This window comes from Octopus bimaculoides, chromosome 22 (genome assembly GCF_046866305.1).
Source record: "Octopus bimaculoides isolate indiv1 chromosome 22, ASM4686630v1, whole genome shotgun sequence".
Lineage (NCBI taxonomy): Eukaryota > Metazoa > Mollusca > Cephalopoda > Octopoda > Octopodidae > Octopus > Octopus bimaculoides.
In genome coordinates this window covers 26,540,931-26,554,172 of record NC_142949.1, presented here as the reverse complement: position 1 = coordinate 26,554,172, position 13,242 = coordinate 26,540,931, and the positions used below count along the sequence as shown (strand labels likewise).

The 13,242-nt window shown below is 40.8% G+C and overlaps 1 protein-coding gene across 1 annotated transcript in view; it reads right to left on the bottom strand.

Annotated features, from left to right (window-relative positions):
- Window positions 1-1,566: 1,566 nt before the first annotated feature.
- LOC106877606 (DNA replication complex GINS protein SLD5) overlaps window positions 1,567-13,242 on the bottom strand; it is a 35,111-nt gene continuing 23,435 nt past the window's right edge. Inside the window, exons 5-7 of the mRNA XM_014926551.3 lie at window positions 7,700-7,788; window positions 6,312-6,402; window positions 1,567-5,455 (exon numbers count right to left, since the gene is read on the bottom strand). Of these exons, the coding sequence (XP_014782037.2) occupies window positions 5,359-5,455; window positions 6,312-6,402; window positions 7,700-7,788 (277 nt within the window). The 3' untranslated portion in view covers window positions 1,567-5,358. The remainder of the gene's footprint in view (window positions 5,456-6,311; window positions 6,403-7,699; window positions 7,789-13,242) is intronic.

Below are 13,242 nucleotides of genomic sequence, written 5' to 3'. Positions count from 1 at the left end.
GTCTTGAATGAATGGTCACGGTATTGGATTATATGGGACATAACTAGTTATATAAATCAAACAGAATATATAGGCTGTCAGTAAAGTTATGCAAACTATAAACAAAATATAGGCCAAGACTACAATTGTCATAAATGAATAATGTTGAGCATGAGGACATCACACCACCACCTAGCAGGTGTGGTCGACAGATTTGCATGGCCTCCCAGTCTATGTTCCATGTAAATATAAATATAATTATCATCATTTTAATGTTTTCGTTTCATAAATTAGACAGCTAATGATGGATCCATTTAACATTATGCTTCCCTCGATGGGTAATGTCAGTGTGCACACATGACAGAGTGTAAATGATTTAAGAGGAAACTTGGGTATATAAGAGACATCAGATGTTTTGTGCAAGAGAGAAGACTGCACTGGTTTTGTCATGTGAGATGTATGGATGAGGACAGCTGCATAAAGAAGTGTCAAGCTCTAATTGTGGAGGAAACCTGTGGAAGGACTAGACCCAAGAAAATGTAAGACGATGTGGCGAGAAAGGATCTTCAGACACTGGACCTCACTGAGGTAATGACAGGGGACTGGGAGTTGTGGTAATTTGTTGTAATTGGGAGGATGCATCAAGCTAAGTAAAATCGCTGTCATCCATACACACGAGCTTAATAGTTAGAGCGACGGGCTCTCAATCATGAGGTAGTGAGTTTGATTCCTGAATCCGACTACATGTCGTGTTCTTGAGCAAGGCACTTTATTTCACATTGTTCCAGTTCACTCATCTGTAGAAACGAGTTGCGATGTCACTGATGCCAAATTGTATTAGTCTTTGCCTTTCCTTTGGATAACTTTGGTGGCATAGAGAAGGAAGGCTGGTATGTATGGGTGACTGCTGGTCTTCCACAAACAACCTTACCTGGACTTGTGCCTCAGAGGGGAACTTTCTAGGTGCAATCCCAGTCTTTTAATAATTGTGATGTATGATGTGTGTGTGTGTAACAGTGAGTTGTTTAATACACATCAATTGAAAACAGCCACTTTCTACTTTGAATGAGTTCAGTTATAGTCAGTGATACTATAACAATTTTAAATATATTATCAGAGGCGTAGGAGTGGCTGTGTGGTAAGCAGCTTGCTTACCAACCACATGGTTCTGGGTTTAGTCCCACTGCGTGGCACCTTGGGCAAGTGTCTTCTACTATAGCCTCGGGCGAACCAAAGCCTCGTGAGTGGATTTGGTAGACGGAAACTGAAAGAAGCCCGTCGTATATATGTGTGTGTTTGTGTCTGTGTTTGTCCCTCCAACATCGCTTGACAACCGATGCTGGTGTGTTTACGTCCCCGTAACTTAGCGGTTCGGCAAAAAGAGACCGATAGAATAAGTACTAGGCTTACAACGACTAAGTCCTGGGGTCGATTTGCTCGACTAAAGGCGGTGCTCCAGCATGGCCGCAGGCAAATGACTGAAACAAGTAAAAGAGTAGAGGACCTGACTTGATTATCCATGCCAGTAACATCTGTATTCTCCCTCCTATATATATATATATATATATAAAAAGGTCAACCTTGCACTTGAGTTAGAAGTCTTTATTATTTATTAGAATAAAATGAATGGATTAACTGGTGACAACCAAAGGAAATACAGGGGCATTAGATGGGCTTGCGAGGAGCAGGGAGTTATAACCCACTTTACTGGTTTAGAGAAACAGAAGCCATGAAAGTATCAGTGGTTAGAGAGAGGGAGGGAGAAGGGAGAAGGAAACATGATCGTCAGTGGTGGTAGTATGTAGGTGAGGTGTGGTGGGAGGTTTTAATCAATCCATCACATTTTTTTTTTTTCATTATTTCTTTTCTTTTGTTTATTGGATGCCTTCTCAGCTGTTCTTCTGTTGTAGTAGCAACAGCAGCAATGATGGGGCAGACTCCAAAGTGGGTCTTTCTTGAGTTTTGTGAAATATTCAGTAATAAATCAGCAAAGAAATATATTCTGGTCCTGAAAAGGAAGACCAGTCTTCTACTATAGCCTCAGGCCAATCAAAACCTTATGAGTGGATTTGGTAGACAGAAACTGAAAAAAAGCCCATCGTGTGTGTATGTGTATATATATATATGTGTTCAAAAAGTCTCTCCACAGCGAATTTTTTTTTTAATCCTGCGCATGCACAACTTGGCTACCACTGCATGGTCGGCCGGGTGTCAGTCATTGTCCCTCAGTCATTGTGTACCTACCCTTCAGCGTGTCAACATGCAAACCATTGAAGAACGTACATTTTTAGTTGAAAGGGTGTTTCGAGCTGGAAACAAATACACAGATACTGTGAAACAGAAGTTCTTTTCCAAATACTGTTGTTCCACATCGTGATACTGTGCGAGATTTGATAAGAAAATTTAAAAACACAGGCTCATTGGAAGATGCAGCAAGAAGCGGTAGGCCTACTGTTCTTTCAGCTGAAACACTCTCTAATATTTCTGATAAACTGTTGCCAAACCCATCAAAGTCCCTATGCAAATTGTCACAGGAAACGGAAGTCAGCCTAGGAAGTGCTTACATGGCAGTAAAAAAGAAATAAAATTTCTTTCCATACAAAGAGCTGGCCATTCAAGAATTGAAGATTATGGATAATGCTAAAAGGCTTCGTTATTGTCATTGGTTCCAAAACTTTGTTGCTGAAAAAGGCATAGAAGTGCTGGATGGGTGCTTTTACACTGATGAGGCTTGGTTTCAAATGTTGGGATACGTAAATTTGCAAAACACAAGGTTATGGAGCACTGAGAATCCACACGTGAAGGATGAGCAACCTCTGCATCCTGAAAAAGCTGGAGTATGGATAGGAATTACGAGAAAGCGTATTGTGGGACTGATATTTTTTGAAGACACCATCAACACCGAAAGATATTGCTCAAATATTGTCAGGAGTGGCTGTGTGGTAAGTAGCTTACTTACCAACCACATGGTTCTGGGTTCAGTCGCACTTCATGGCACCTTGGGCAAATGTCTTCTGCCATAGCCTCGGGCCGACCAAAGCCTTGTGAGCAGATTTGGTAGACGGAAACTGAAAGAAGCCCGTCATATATATGTATATGTGTATGCTTGTGTGTCTGTGTTTGTCCCCCCAACATCGCTTGACATGCGATGCTGGTGTGTTTACGTCCCCATAACTTAGCGGTTCAGCAAAAGAGACTGATAGAATAAGTACTAGGCTTACAAAGAATAAGTCCTGGGGTCGATTAACTCGACTAAAGGCGGTGCTCCAGCATGGCTGAAACAAGTAAAAGAGTAAATCCATTTATGGCCAACTCACTGAAAGTGAAAGTAATAATGCATACTTTTAGCAAGATGGAGCTACACCACATACTTCACGCATCACAACGGTGCTACTTCAAAAGTTTTACGATGAACGGATTATTTCAGAGGGACTTTGGCCGGCAAGATCACCTGATTTAACACCACCAGACGTTTTTTCTGGGGAGCCAGTAAAGAATCAGGGTACAAGAATCGCCTGAAAACCATTAATGAGCTAAAGGACACAATCATAACTTTCACCACACGGTCCATACCGTGTCAGACTCTCCAAGATGTATTTCAAAACATGCGTAGAAGAGTCAACTTATGTATTGAAAATGAAAGACGACACTTTCAACACTTTTATAAAGTTTTTTAAACTCTTGTAAAGTCTAATATATTCTTTTGCAGTCTTATACCATCTTATAAAAATATTTATTTTGCAATAAAATACTTAATGCAGAGAGACTTTTTGAACATCCTGTTTATACAAATGAAATTTACAGAATGCTTGATAACTGATGTTGGTGTGTTTATGTCCCCATAACTTAGCAGTTCAGTAAAAGAGACTGATAGAATAAGTATTAGGCTTACAAAGAATAAGTTCTGGGGTCGATTTGTTTGACTAAAAGACCATTTAAGGCAGTGCACTACCATGAAACAAGTAGAAGAATAACAGAATATAAATGTTTGTATATAGGCACAGGAGTGGCTGTGTGGTAAGTAGCTTGCTTACCAACCACATGGTTCCAGGTTCAGTCCCACTGAGTGGCACCGTGGGCAAGTGTCTTCTACTATAGCCTCGGGCCAACGAAAGCCTTGAGAGTGGATTTAGTAGACGGAAACTGAAAGGAGCCCGTCATATATATGTATATATATATGTGTGTGTGTGTGTGTGTGTGTGTCTGTGTTTGTCCCCCTAGCATTGCTTGACAACCGATGCTGGTGTGTTTATGTCCCCGTAACTTAGCGGTTCAGCAAAAAAAGACCGATAGAATAAGTACTAGGCTTACAAAGAATAAGTCCTGGGGTCGATTTGCTCGACTAAAGGCGGTGCTCCAGCATGGCCGCAGTCAAATGACTGAAACAAGTAAAAGAGTAAAAGAGAGTATATGTAAGTGTGGATGCTGATACTTCAAACATATCGCCCTCTGAGCAAAACAGTGATGACGCTGACACTCTTTGTTGACAATGCTACCAATGGCTCTGCAATTTCAAATATCTTTGGAATAAATAAAAATTGAGGGTTGAGGGTTGGTGTCAGGAAAAACATCCGGCTGTAAAATCCTGCCTCAAATAACTCACTGTCTAACAAGAGTCATCTTAGTAGTTTTATAGGTTCCTAGGCAAAGCAATGTACTGGGCCCTATTGCATTTTTTTATTGACAGCAAATCACAATATATAGACCAATGTTGTTGTTGGCACTCCGTCGCTTATGACGTCAAGGGTTCCACTTGATCCGATCAACGGAACAGCCTGCTCGTGAAATTAGCGTGCAAGTGGCTGAGCACTCCACAGACACGTGTACCCTTAACGTAGTTCTCGGGGATATTCAGCGTGACACAGTGTGACAAAGCTGACCCTTTGAATTACAGGTACAACAGAAACAGGAAGAAAGAGTGAGAGAAAGTTGTAGTGAAAGAGTACAGTAGGGTTCGTCACCATCCCCTGCCGGAGCCTCGTGGAGCTTTAGGTGTTTTCACTCAATAAACACTCACAACGCCCAGTCTGGGAATCGAAACCGCGAGTCTGCTTCCCTAACCACTGGGCCATTGCGCCTCCACATATAGACCAATAAGGCTGTCTTAAAATAACCCTGTATCTTACCCATTCCAGCAAGAAAAAAAGAAAATAACATTAAACAAACAAATACAGGTATGTAAAAGAAGGCAGTGTTAATGTGTGTGTCTATGTATGAACATGCGTGTGTGTGTGTGTGCCTCATACACAAAGATGGGTCCATAGGTCCATAATTGGTCACCCATTCTCTTCCTTCCAAAAAAAAAAAAAAACTGTCTCTTTATTTCACACACTCAGATATAATTTAATGTCATCCGATTAATTTCATTTGATCAGTCCTTTATATTAGACTGATATCAGCAGAAGCCACCAGCGATTGGACTGGGAGGTACCGCATTATATGTTGATCACCCTTCTTTAAATCTACAATTTCATCCCTGGAAAATAGAAAAAAAAGAGAGAAATAGGTAAATATATTCACATTTTGTGTGTGTGTGTGTGTGTGTGCGTGCGTGTGTGTGTATTTATATAGGGTAAAAGAGTAAAGAGACATTTTGCTATGTTAGAATGAGACAGTTGGGCACACAACTGAACATTGATTATTTTGGCATGGATGAATCATCATCATCATCATCATCATCATTTAACGTCCGCTTTCCAAGCTAGCATGGGTTGGACAATTTGACTGAGGACTGACGAACCAGATGGCTACACCAGGCTCCAATCTGATTTGGCAGAGTTTCTACAGCTGGATGCCCTTCCTAACGCTAACCACTCCGAGAGTGTAGTGGGTGCTTTTACGTGCCACCAGCACGAAGGCCAGTCAGGCGGTACTGGCAACGACCACACTCGAAATGGTGTATTTTACGTGCTACCTGCACAGGAGCCAGTCCAGCGGCACTGGCAACAATCTCGCTCGAATGTCTTTACACATGCCACCGGCACAAGTGCCAGGAAGGCGATGCTGGGCATAGGTGCCATCACGATTTCGCTTTCGCTTGCCCCAACAGGTCTTCGCAAGCCGAGTTTCGTGTCCAATGAAGGAGACGACGTTGGCATGGGTGCCAGTCGTTATTTATAAAACCTAATTTGAGAAAAGGGAATGAGCTTTTTGTGTAAGTCAAAATATGATTGCTTGGAAAACAATAGATACAGGACTTGAGCCCCATGAGTGAGTCTGTTTTCCTTTTCTGTCCTGAATTGGCATTTATAAATCCTAATATCACCAAATGGGTTACTGAATCACCCAATCCACTCGACCATTCTAGGAAAGGGAGCAAAGCTGTAACTCACCCCGTTTCCAATGTCTCCTCTTCAACCAAAACTCCATCGACATCTTTGTTGACCTTGAAGAAGACGTAGCTGTCCAAAGAAGGAGCGATTCCTTTGAGAAGAGAAAAATTATTGTAATATTTAGAAATAAAAGGAATTTTAAAAAAATAATGTAAGAACATTTATATTTCTTTTATCTTTTTCTGTTACTAGTTTCAGCTTGAGGACTGTGGCCATGCTGGGGCACCACTGTTAGACATATCTACTGTAGAATTACAGTTTAGTGATATACTTGGTGTAGTATAGGTCTGGTGTTTAATGTGTTGTATCAGTCCTGATTGAGAAGTTTTATGATCAAAGGCATTCCAGCCTTGACCATCCCTACTTTTTTGTTTATACAATCAGCCTTGGACTACATTATCCAATGTGTCCTTTTCTAAGACAACAATGTATAATTTGAGGGAAATTTGGTTGCTATTTCTAGAAATTGATTTTAGAGTGTTCTCTAGGCATAGGACAAGTTATGAAATATTGATAGGGTTAAGAATGGATCTGGTACCCTGGACAAGATAAGAGTGTGCTGGTAAGGAAAAGGGCATATAAAGGGTGTACAAGGGTGTATTTAGTGTAATGATATGGGTAAGTAGTAATTTGGTATATTGAGAAAGTTAAGGGTAGATTTGTGGAGGAAAAGTATAAATTTCTGGCTACTGATGTCCCCAGGTATCACTAAAGCTGTTGAGGGTACAGGGTTGATGATGGTGAGGGGCTCAATGTTGGTGGAGCTGACGATGTTGGTAATGTTGGTGGTGAGGTGATGATGATGGTAGTCGTGATGGACTTGATGTTGGTGGTGGTGGTGGTGGTGGTGATGATGATGATAGTGGTGTGGCTGCTACTAATGATGATGATAATTATGGAAGTGTGTATGTGATGAAGACCGTGGCAGAGTCACCAAATAAATTATTATTCGATGAGTGAATTATAGACAGCACATATTGATGCTGGTAATGGTGAAAGTGATGAAGTTGATGTTAGAGATGAAGACAGAAAGTTGTGACCAGATAAATTAGTGTTTAATATACGACAGACAAAATGTGTTATTGGTGTTGCTGCTGCTGATGATGATGTTGATAATAATGTCGTTGATGGTGACTGTGAGTGATGATGATGACGGTGAGTGATGATGATGAGTGATGATGATGATGAGTGATGATGATGAGTGATGGTGATGATGATGAGTGATGATGATGAGTGATGATCATGATGTTGCAGATGATGATGATGATGATGAGGGTATTATTGTTGATGGTGGTTATTGATGTTGCTGATGATAGTGATGATGACGGTATTGTCATTGATGGTGGTGGTGGTGATGTATGTGACGAAGCTAGATCGATGACACTTACCGGATAAATTAGACTTCAATGTATGCAACATAGCTGGCATGTGTTGGACGGCAAGGCCTGTGAGATGATCTTCAACAGAAGACAAATATCTGAAGATAAAAGAAACAAGTATATAGCGAGAGACACGTATGCATTACACACAGTGACAGACATACAAGGTGCTCCAGTATGGCTAAAACAAAGGAAAGAAATGGACACAGCAATAGACACACATACATACATTTTATATTATCAATTTCGTGCATGCACATTGTTTGTTTTTGATTGTCAACTACACAGTATGGTAGGGTCAGTTGGGCACCGCCTGTGAGAAAAACAACCCTATGACACAATTCACTCTGAAATTTGGAAGTGACATGCTGTACTGCTTGGCATTTGCGCCAGCTGCTCCAATACAAACATTTCAGAGTGTTTAGGTGTCAATCTGAGGACAGTGCAATCTGAGGGTATGTACTGAGAGTGATAAAAAAATCAAACATCCAGTCAACATCATGGTGTTGTTTGGAGTGATTACTAGTAATGGTGATGTTATGCCTCCCTTCATCATCCCACACAATCTCAGACTCAACACGGAGGTCTACATCAATTGCCTGGAGGAGGTAGTGCTTCCCTGGGTCAAGAGAGTGGCTGCTGAAAGACTATGTCTAGCAACAGAACTCTGCACCGTGCCATACAAGTCATGACTGTCAGACAATTTCTGCGACCTCATTACCTTTAGCATCTGGTCACCAAACTCCCCAGACTGCAACCCCCTTGATTATTATGTGTGGAGCACAGTTGAGCAGGAGACCAACAAAACTTCTTGAAACACCAAACATGAACTAAAGGCAAGGATTATGGCAGCATTCACTAACTTAAACAAGGAGACCATCCAGAAGAGTTGCAGGAGTTTCCGAAGACATCTGGAGGCTGCGGTTGAAGCCAATGGCAATTTTATTGAATAAATTTACTCTTTAGTATTTCAAGATATTTTTATGTAATTTTGGTAAATATATCTGTTAAAATAAGATGTCAATGTTATTTTCATTTTTGCGTAATTTAGACAACAGTTTATTCACCACACTTCTGAGTATTTATACATACATATGTTGGTTGAATTTATGATCATCAAACCAGTTTATACCTGTTTAAAATTTTACTTGAAAAAGCTATGATGTAATCTATGAACGCATCAATAAAATTCAATCAACACAGCTGTTGTAAAATTTAAAATCCATTTGCATTCTTTTTTTTATAATTACGCTGCACCTAAAACCAACCCAGATTTGATCTCTGCTTTAAATTGGATTTGGTATTTACATATCCCCAGTAGTCTATCAACACATAATACTTTCATGGTTGTTTTACCCCTGTGAATCTTGTTATTACCTAGCCATTTCTGGCATGTTACATGTTGATGTGGCTATAGTCTAATGTCCTATAACTAATATATATATATATATATTTGACAGGAAGGACAACAAAAGACAGAGACCTCAATATTATGTAAATAGAGGAATTTATCTGTAAAAATATGTGACACTTATTCAGTAGCCATGATAAAACTCAGAGTTTTATCATGGCTACTGAATAAGTGTCACATACTTTTACAGATATATATATATATATATGTATGTATATATATCATGAGGTAGTGAGTTAAATTCCTGGACAGAGCTGTGTGTTGTGTTCTTAAGCAAGACACTCTATTTCATGTTACTCATGCTGGTATGCATGAGCAACATCTGTCTTCCATAAACAATCTTGCTCAGACTTGTACCTCAGAGGGGGACTTTCTTGGTGCAATCTCATGGCCATTCATGACCAAAGGGGGTCTTTAACCTTTATATATATCATCATCATCTTCATCGTTGTTTAACATCCGCTTTCCATGCTAGCATGGGTTGGACGATTTGACTGAGGACTGGTGAACCAGATGGCTACACCAGGCTCCAATCTGATTTGGCAGAGTTTCTACAGCTGGATGCCCTTCCTAACGCCAACCACTCCGAGAGTGTAGTAGGTGCTTTTACGTGCCACCGGCACAAAGGCCAGTCAGGCGGTACTGGCAACGGCCACGCTCAAAATGGTGTATTTTACATGCCACCTGCACAGGAGCCAGTTCGGCGGCACTGGCAACGATCTCGCTCGAATGTCTATATATATATATATATATACACACGCGCGCACATACCTACAGACATTCACAACTATACACACACATTTATGTCAACCTCATTACTTATATTTTGAATCTTGTACTTATTCTATGGAACTCTTTTCGCCAAATTGTTAAGTGTTTTGGAAACAAAAACAAACCAACACCGATGGTGAAACAATAAGAGACAGCTATACATACACACCACATACACCAGAGGGGGAAAGAGGAGAAGAGAGAGAAGAAAGTGGATAGGATTTAGAGAAGAGGAGAAAAAGGGAAAGCGACAGAGAGATGAAAGGAAGTGAAAAAGGCTGGGTTGTTGGATATGAAAACAGCCTAAAGGAACGTCCTTGGGTTACATATCTGAGTATGTTTCTATGTACATATGTGAGTGTACAGAAGAATAACATGCTTTTGTGTTTTCAAATTACAAACAGAAAAATACTCTTAGCAATACATAAATATCTGTAAGATAATAATAATAATAATAATAATTATAACAATCCTTTCTACTACAGACACAAGGCCTGAAATTTTGGGGGAGAGAATAGTCGATTACATCAACACCCCAGTGTATCGCTGGTACTTAATTTATTGTCTCCCAACAGGCGTAGGAGTGGCTGTGTGGTAAGTAGCTTCCTTACCAACCACATGGTTCTGGGTTCAGTCCCACTACGTGGCACCTTGGGTAAGTGTCTTGCGAGTGAATTTGGTAGATGGAAACTGAAAGAAGCCCGTCGTATATATGTATATATGTATGTATGTGTGTGTATATGTTTGCGTATCTGTGTTTGTCCCCCCAACATCGCTTGACAACCGATGCTGATGTGTTTACGTCCCCGTAACTTAGTGGTTCGGCAAGACAGACCAATAGAATAAGTACTAGGCTTCCAAAGAATAAGTCCTGGGGTCGATTTGCTCGACTAAAGGTGATGCTCCAGCATGGCCACAGTCAAATGACTGAAACAAGTAAAAGAATAACAGAATGAAAGGCAAAGTTGATCTCGGTGGAATTTGAACTCCGAACATAAAGATGGATGAAATGCCGCCAAGCATTTTGCTCAACATGGTAATGATTCTGCCAGCTTGCAACCATAATAATAATCCTTTCTACCATAGGCACAAAGCCTGAAATTTTATTAGGGGGGGGGGGGAACCAGTCGATTACATCGACCCCAGTGTTTCACTGGTACTTAATTTATCAACCCCAAAAGGATAAAAGGCAAAGTTGACATTGATGGCATTTGAATAATAATAATAATAATAATGATGATGATGATGATGATGGTTTCAGATTTTGGCACAAGGCCAGCAATTTCAGGACAGGGACTCAGCCAATTAAACCCCAGAATGTAAAGATGGATGAAATACTGTGAAGCATTTTTCCCAGTATGCTAATGAGTCTGCAATAATGATGATGAGTCTTTCTACTCTGGGTATACAGTCTGAAATTTTGTGGTGGTGGTCTTTACCCCTATATATATATATATATATGAGAGAATATTCCTCGTTCTAAAAATGGCCCAATAATAGAATGGTAATCCTGTCCATCTGTCTGCGGTTGTCTTGCCAAGTGACCGTCAATGAAGAGTTTGGAGGAGAGGGTTAATGAATGTAGTGTAGTGGTGGGTGAAAGCTGTGATAGTGGAGGTTGGTAGGAGTGATAGAAAGTGTGTGTGTAGGGGGGAGTTAAGACATCTTTTAAGAAACTCAACAGACCTTGGTTGTTAATTTCTTTATATTAATAATAAAATGAGATTTTCAAATGACTTTGTTTAATCATTTAATGCTTGTTATTGAGTTAGGTTTGTTGTTTGTGATATCATTTGCAATGTTTTACCTTATTTGCTGTGTGAGAATTTGGGTTAGTTTGTAGTGTGCTTAGTGGGTTGTGAGAATTGTATTATATATTTAATGCCAGGTGGTGATTATGTAGAGAATATACTTTACAGGTTGCTATTATTATTATTGAGTGGGAATTATATAAAATATGAGTTGATGGTGTAATATCTTGGTGTGGAGGCGCAATGGCCCAGTGGTTAGGGCAGCGGACTCGCAGTCATAGGATCGCGGTTTCGATTCCCAGACCAGGCATTATGAGTGTTTATTGAGCGAAAACACTTAAAGCTCCACGAGGCTCCGGCAGGGGATGGTGGCGAACCCTGCTGTACTCTTTTACCACAACTTTCTCTCATTCTTACTTCCTGTTTCTGTTGTGCCTGTAATTCAAAGGGTCAGCCTTGTCACGCTGTGTCACGCTGAATATCCTCGAGAACTACGTTAAGGGCACACGTGTCTGTGGAGTGCTCAGCCACTTGCACGTTAATTTCACGAGCAGGCTGTTCCGTTGATCGGATCAACTGGAACCCTCGACATCGTAAGCAACGGAGTGCCAACAACAAATATCTTGGTAGTTTTGTTATCCAGTGAGGTATATATACACCAGAAAAACCAGGAGACTGGCCCTGTACTGCTTACAGAGTAATGTAGATTAACCATGATGAAAAGTGTTCCAGCCTTGACTATCCCATCTTTTTAGGTTATGTACTTACTACTTTACTTAAGCCCTTCACTCTCTCTGGAGTAGAAACCCTCGATGAATTTTCTCCAGTTTTTGAGCCTGGGTTGCTCTTTTCTGCTCCTCGCCAGAGGACTTCCTCTCTGTGTCTTGTTGGTTTTCTATTGTCATTGATGCTTCAGTAACTTCGAAATTTTTTTTTAAGGTAGATGTCTTCTCATCATCATCATCGTTTAACATCCACCTTCCATGCTGGCACAGGTTGGATGGTTTGACAGGAGCCAGCCAGGTAGAACACTGCAACAGACTTCTGTGTCTGTTTTGGCACGGTTTTTACAGCTGGATGCCCTTCCCTAACACCAACCACCTAGCAGAGTGGGCCAAGTGCTTTTTACATGGAACCAGCTCAGGCAGGGTCAATTTTGACATGCTGTTCCTAACACCAACCACTTTACAGTGTGAACTGAGTGCTTTTTACATAGCACCAGCACTGGCAGGGTCACCAAGTAACTTGCAAGACTAAGAACCTTTGAGAGGGCATTGAAGGTCTTAGTCCTATCTAAACCCATTTTTACCTCTGGGAAGCAATGGGCTTTATCCTTTGATCTGTCCAGCATGGGAGACTCTACAAGGAGACTGTATTCCACTGGCATAGCACCCAGGGTCACTGAGGTACAGAAGCCACCAAACTGAAACAGGGACCTTCTCTAATTACTGTTTTATGGGTAACTGCCATTTTTTAAATGACACAAATAAATTACAATATATTTTGCCCTTTTCGCCCTTTCAAAGCCTAGCCAGGCTCATGGGCCCGGTTTCCCGGTTTCTATGGCGTATGTGTTCCCCAGCTGGATGGGACGCCAGTCCATTGCAGCGTTACTCAAT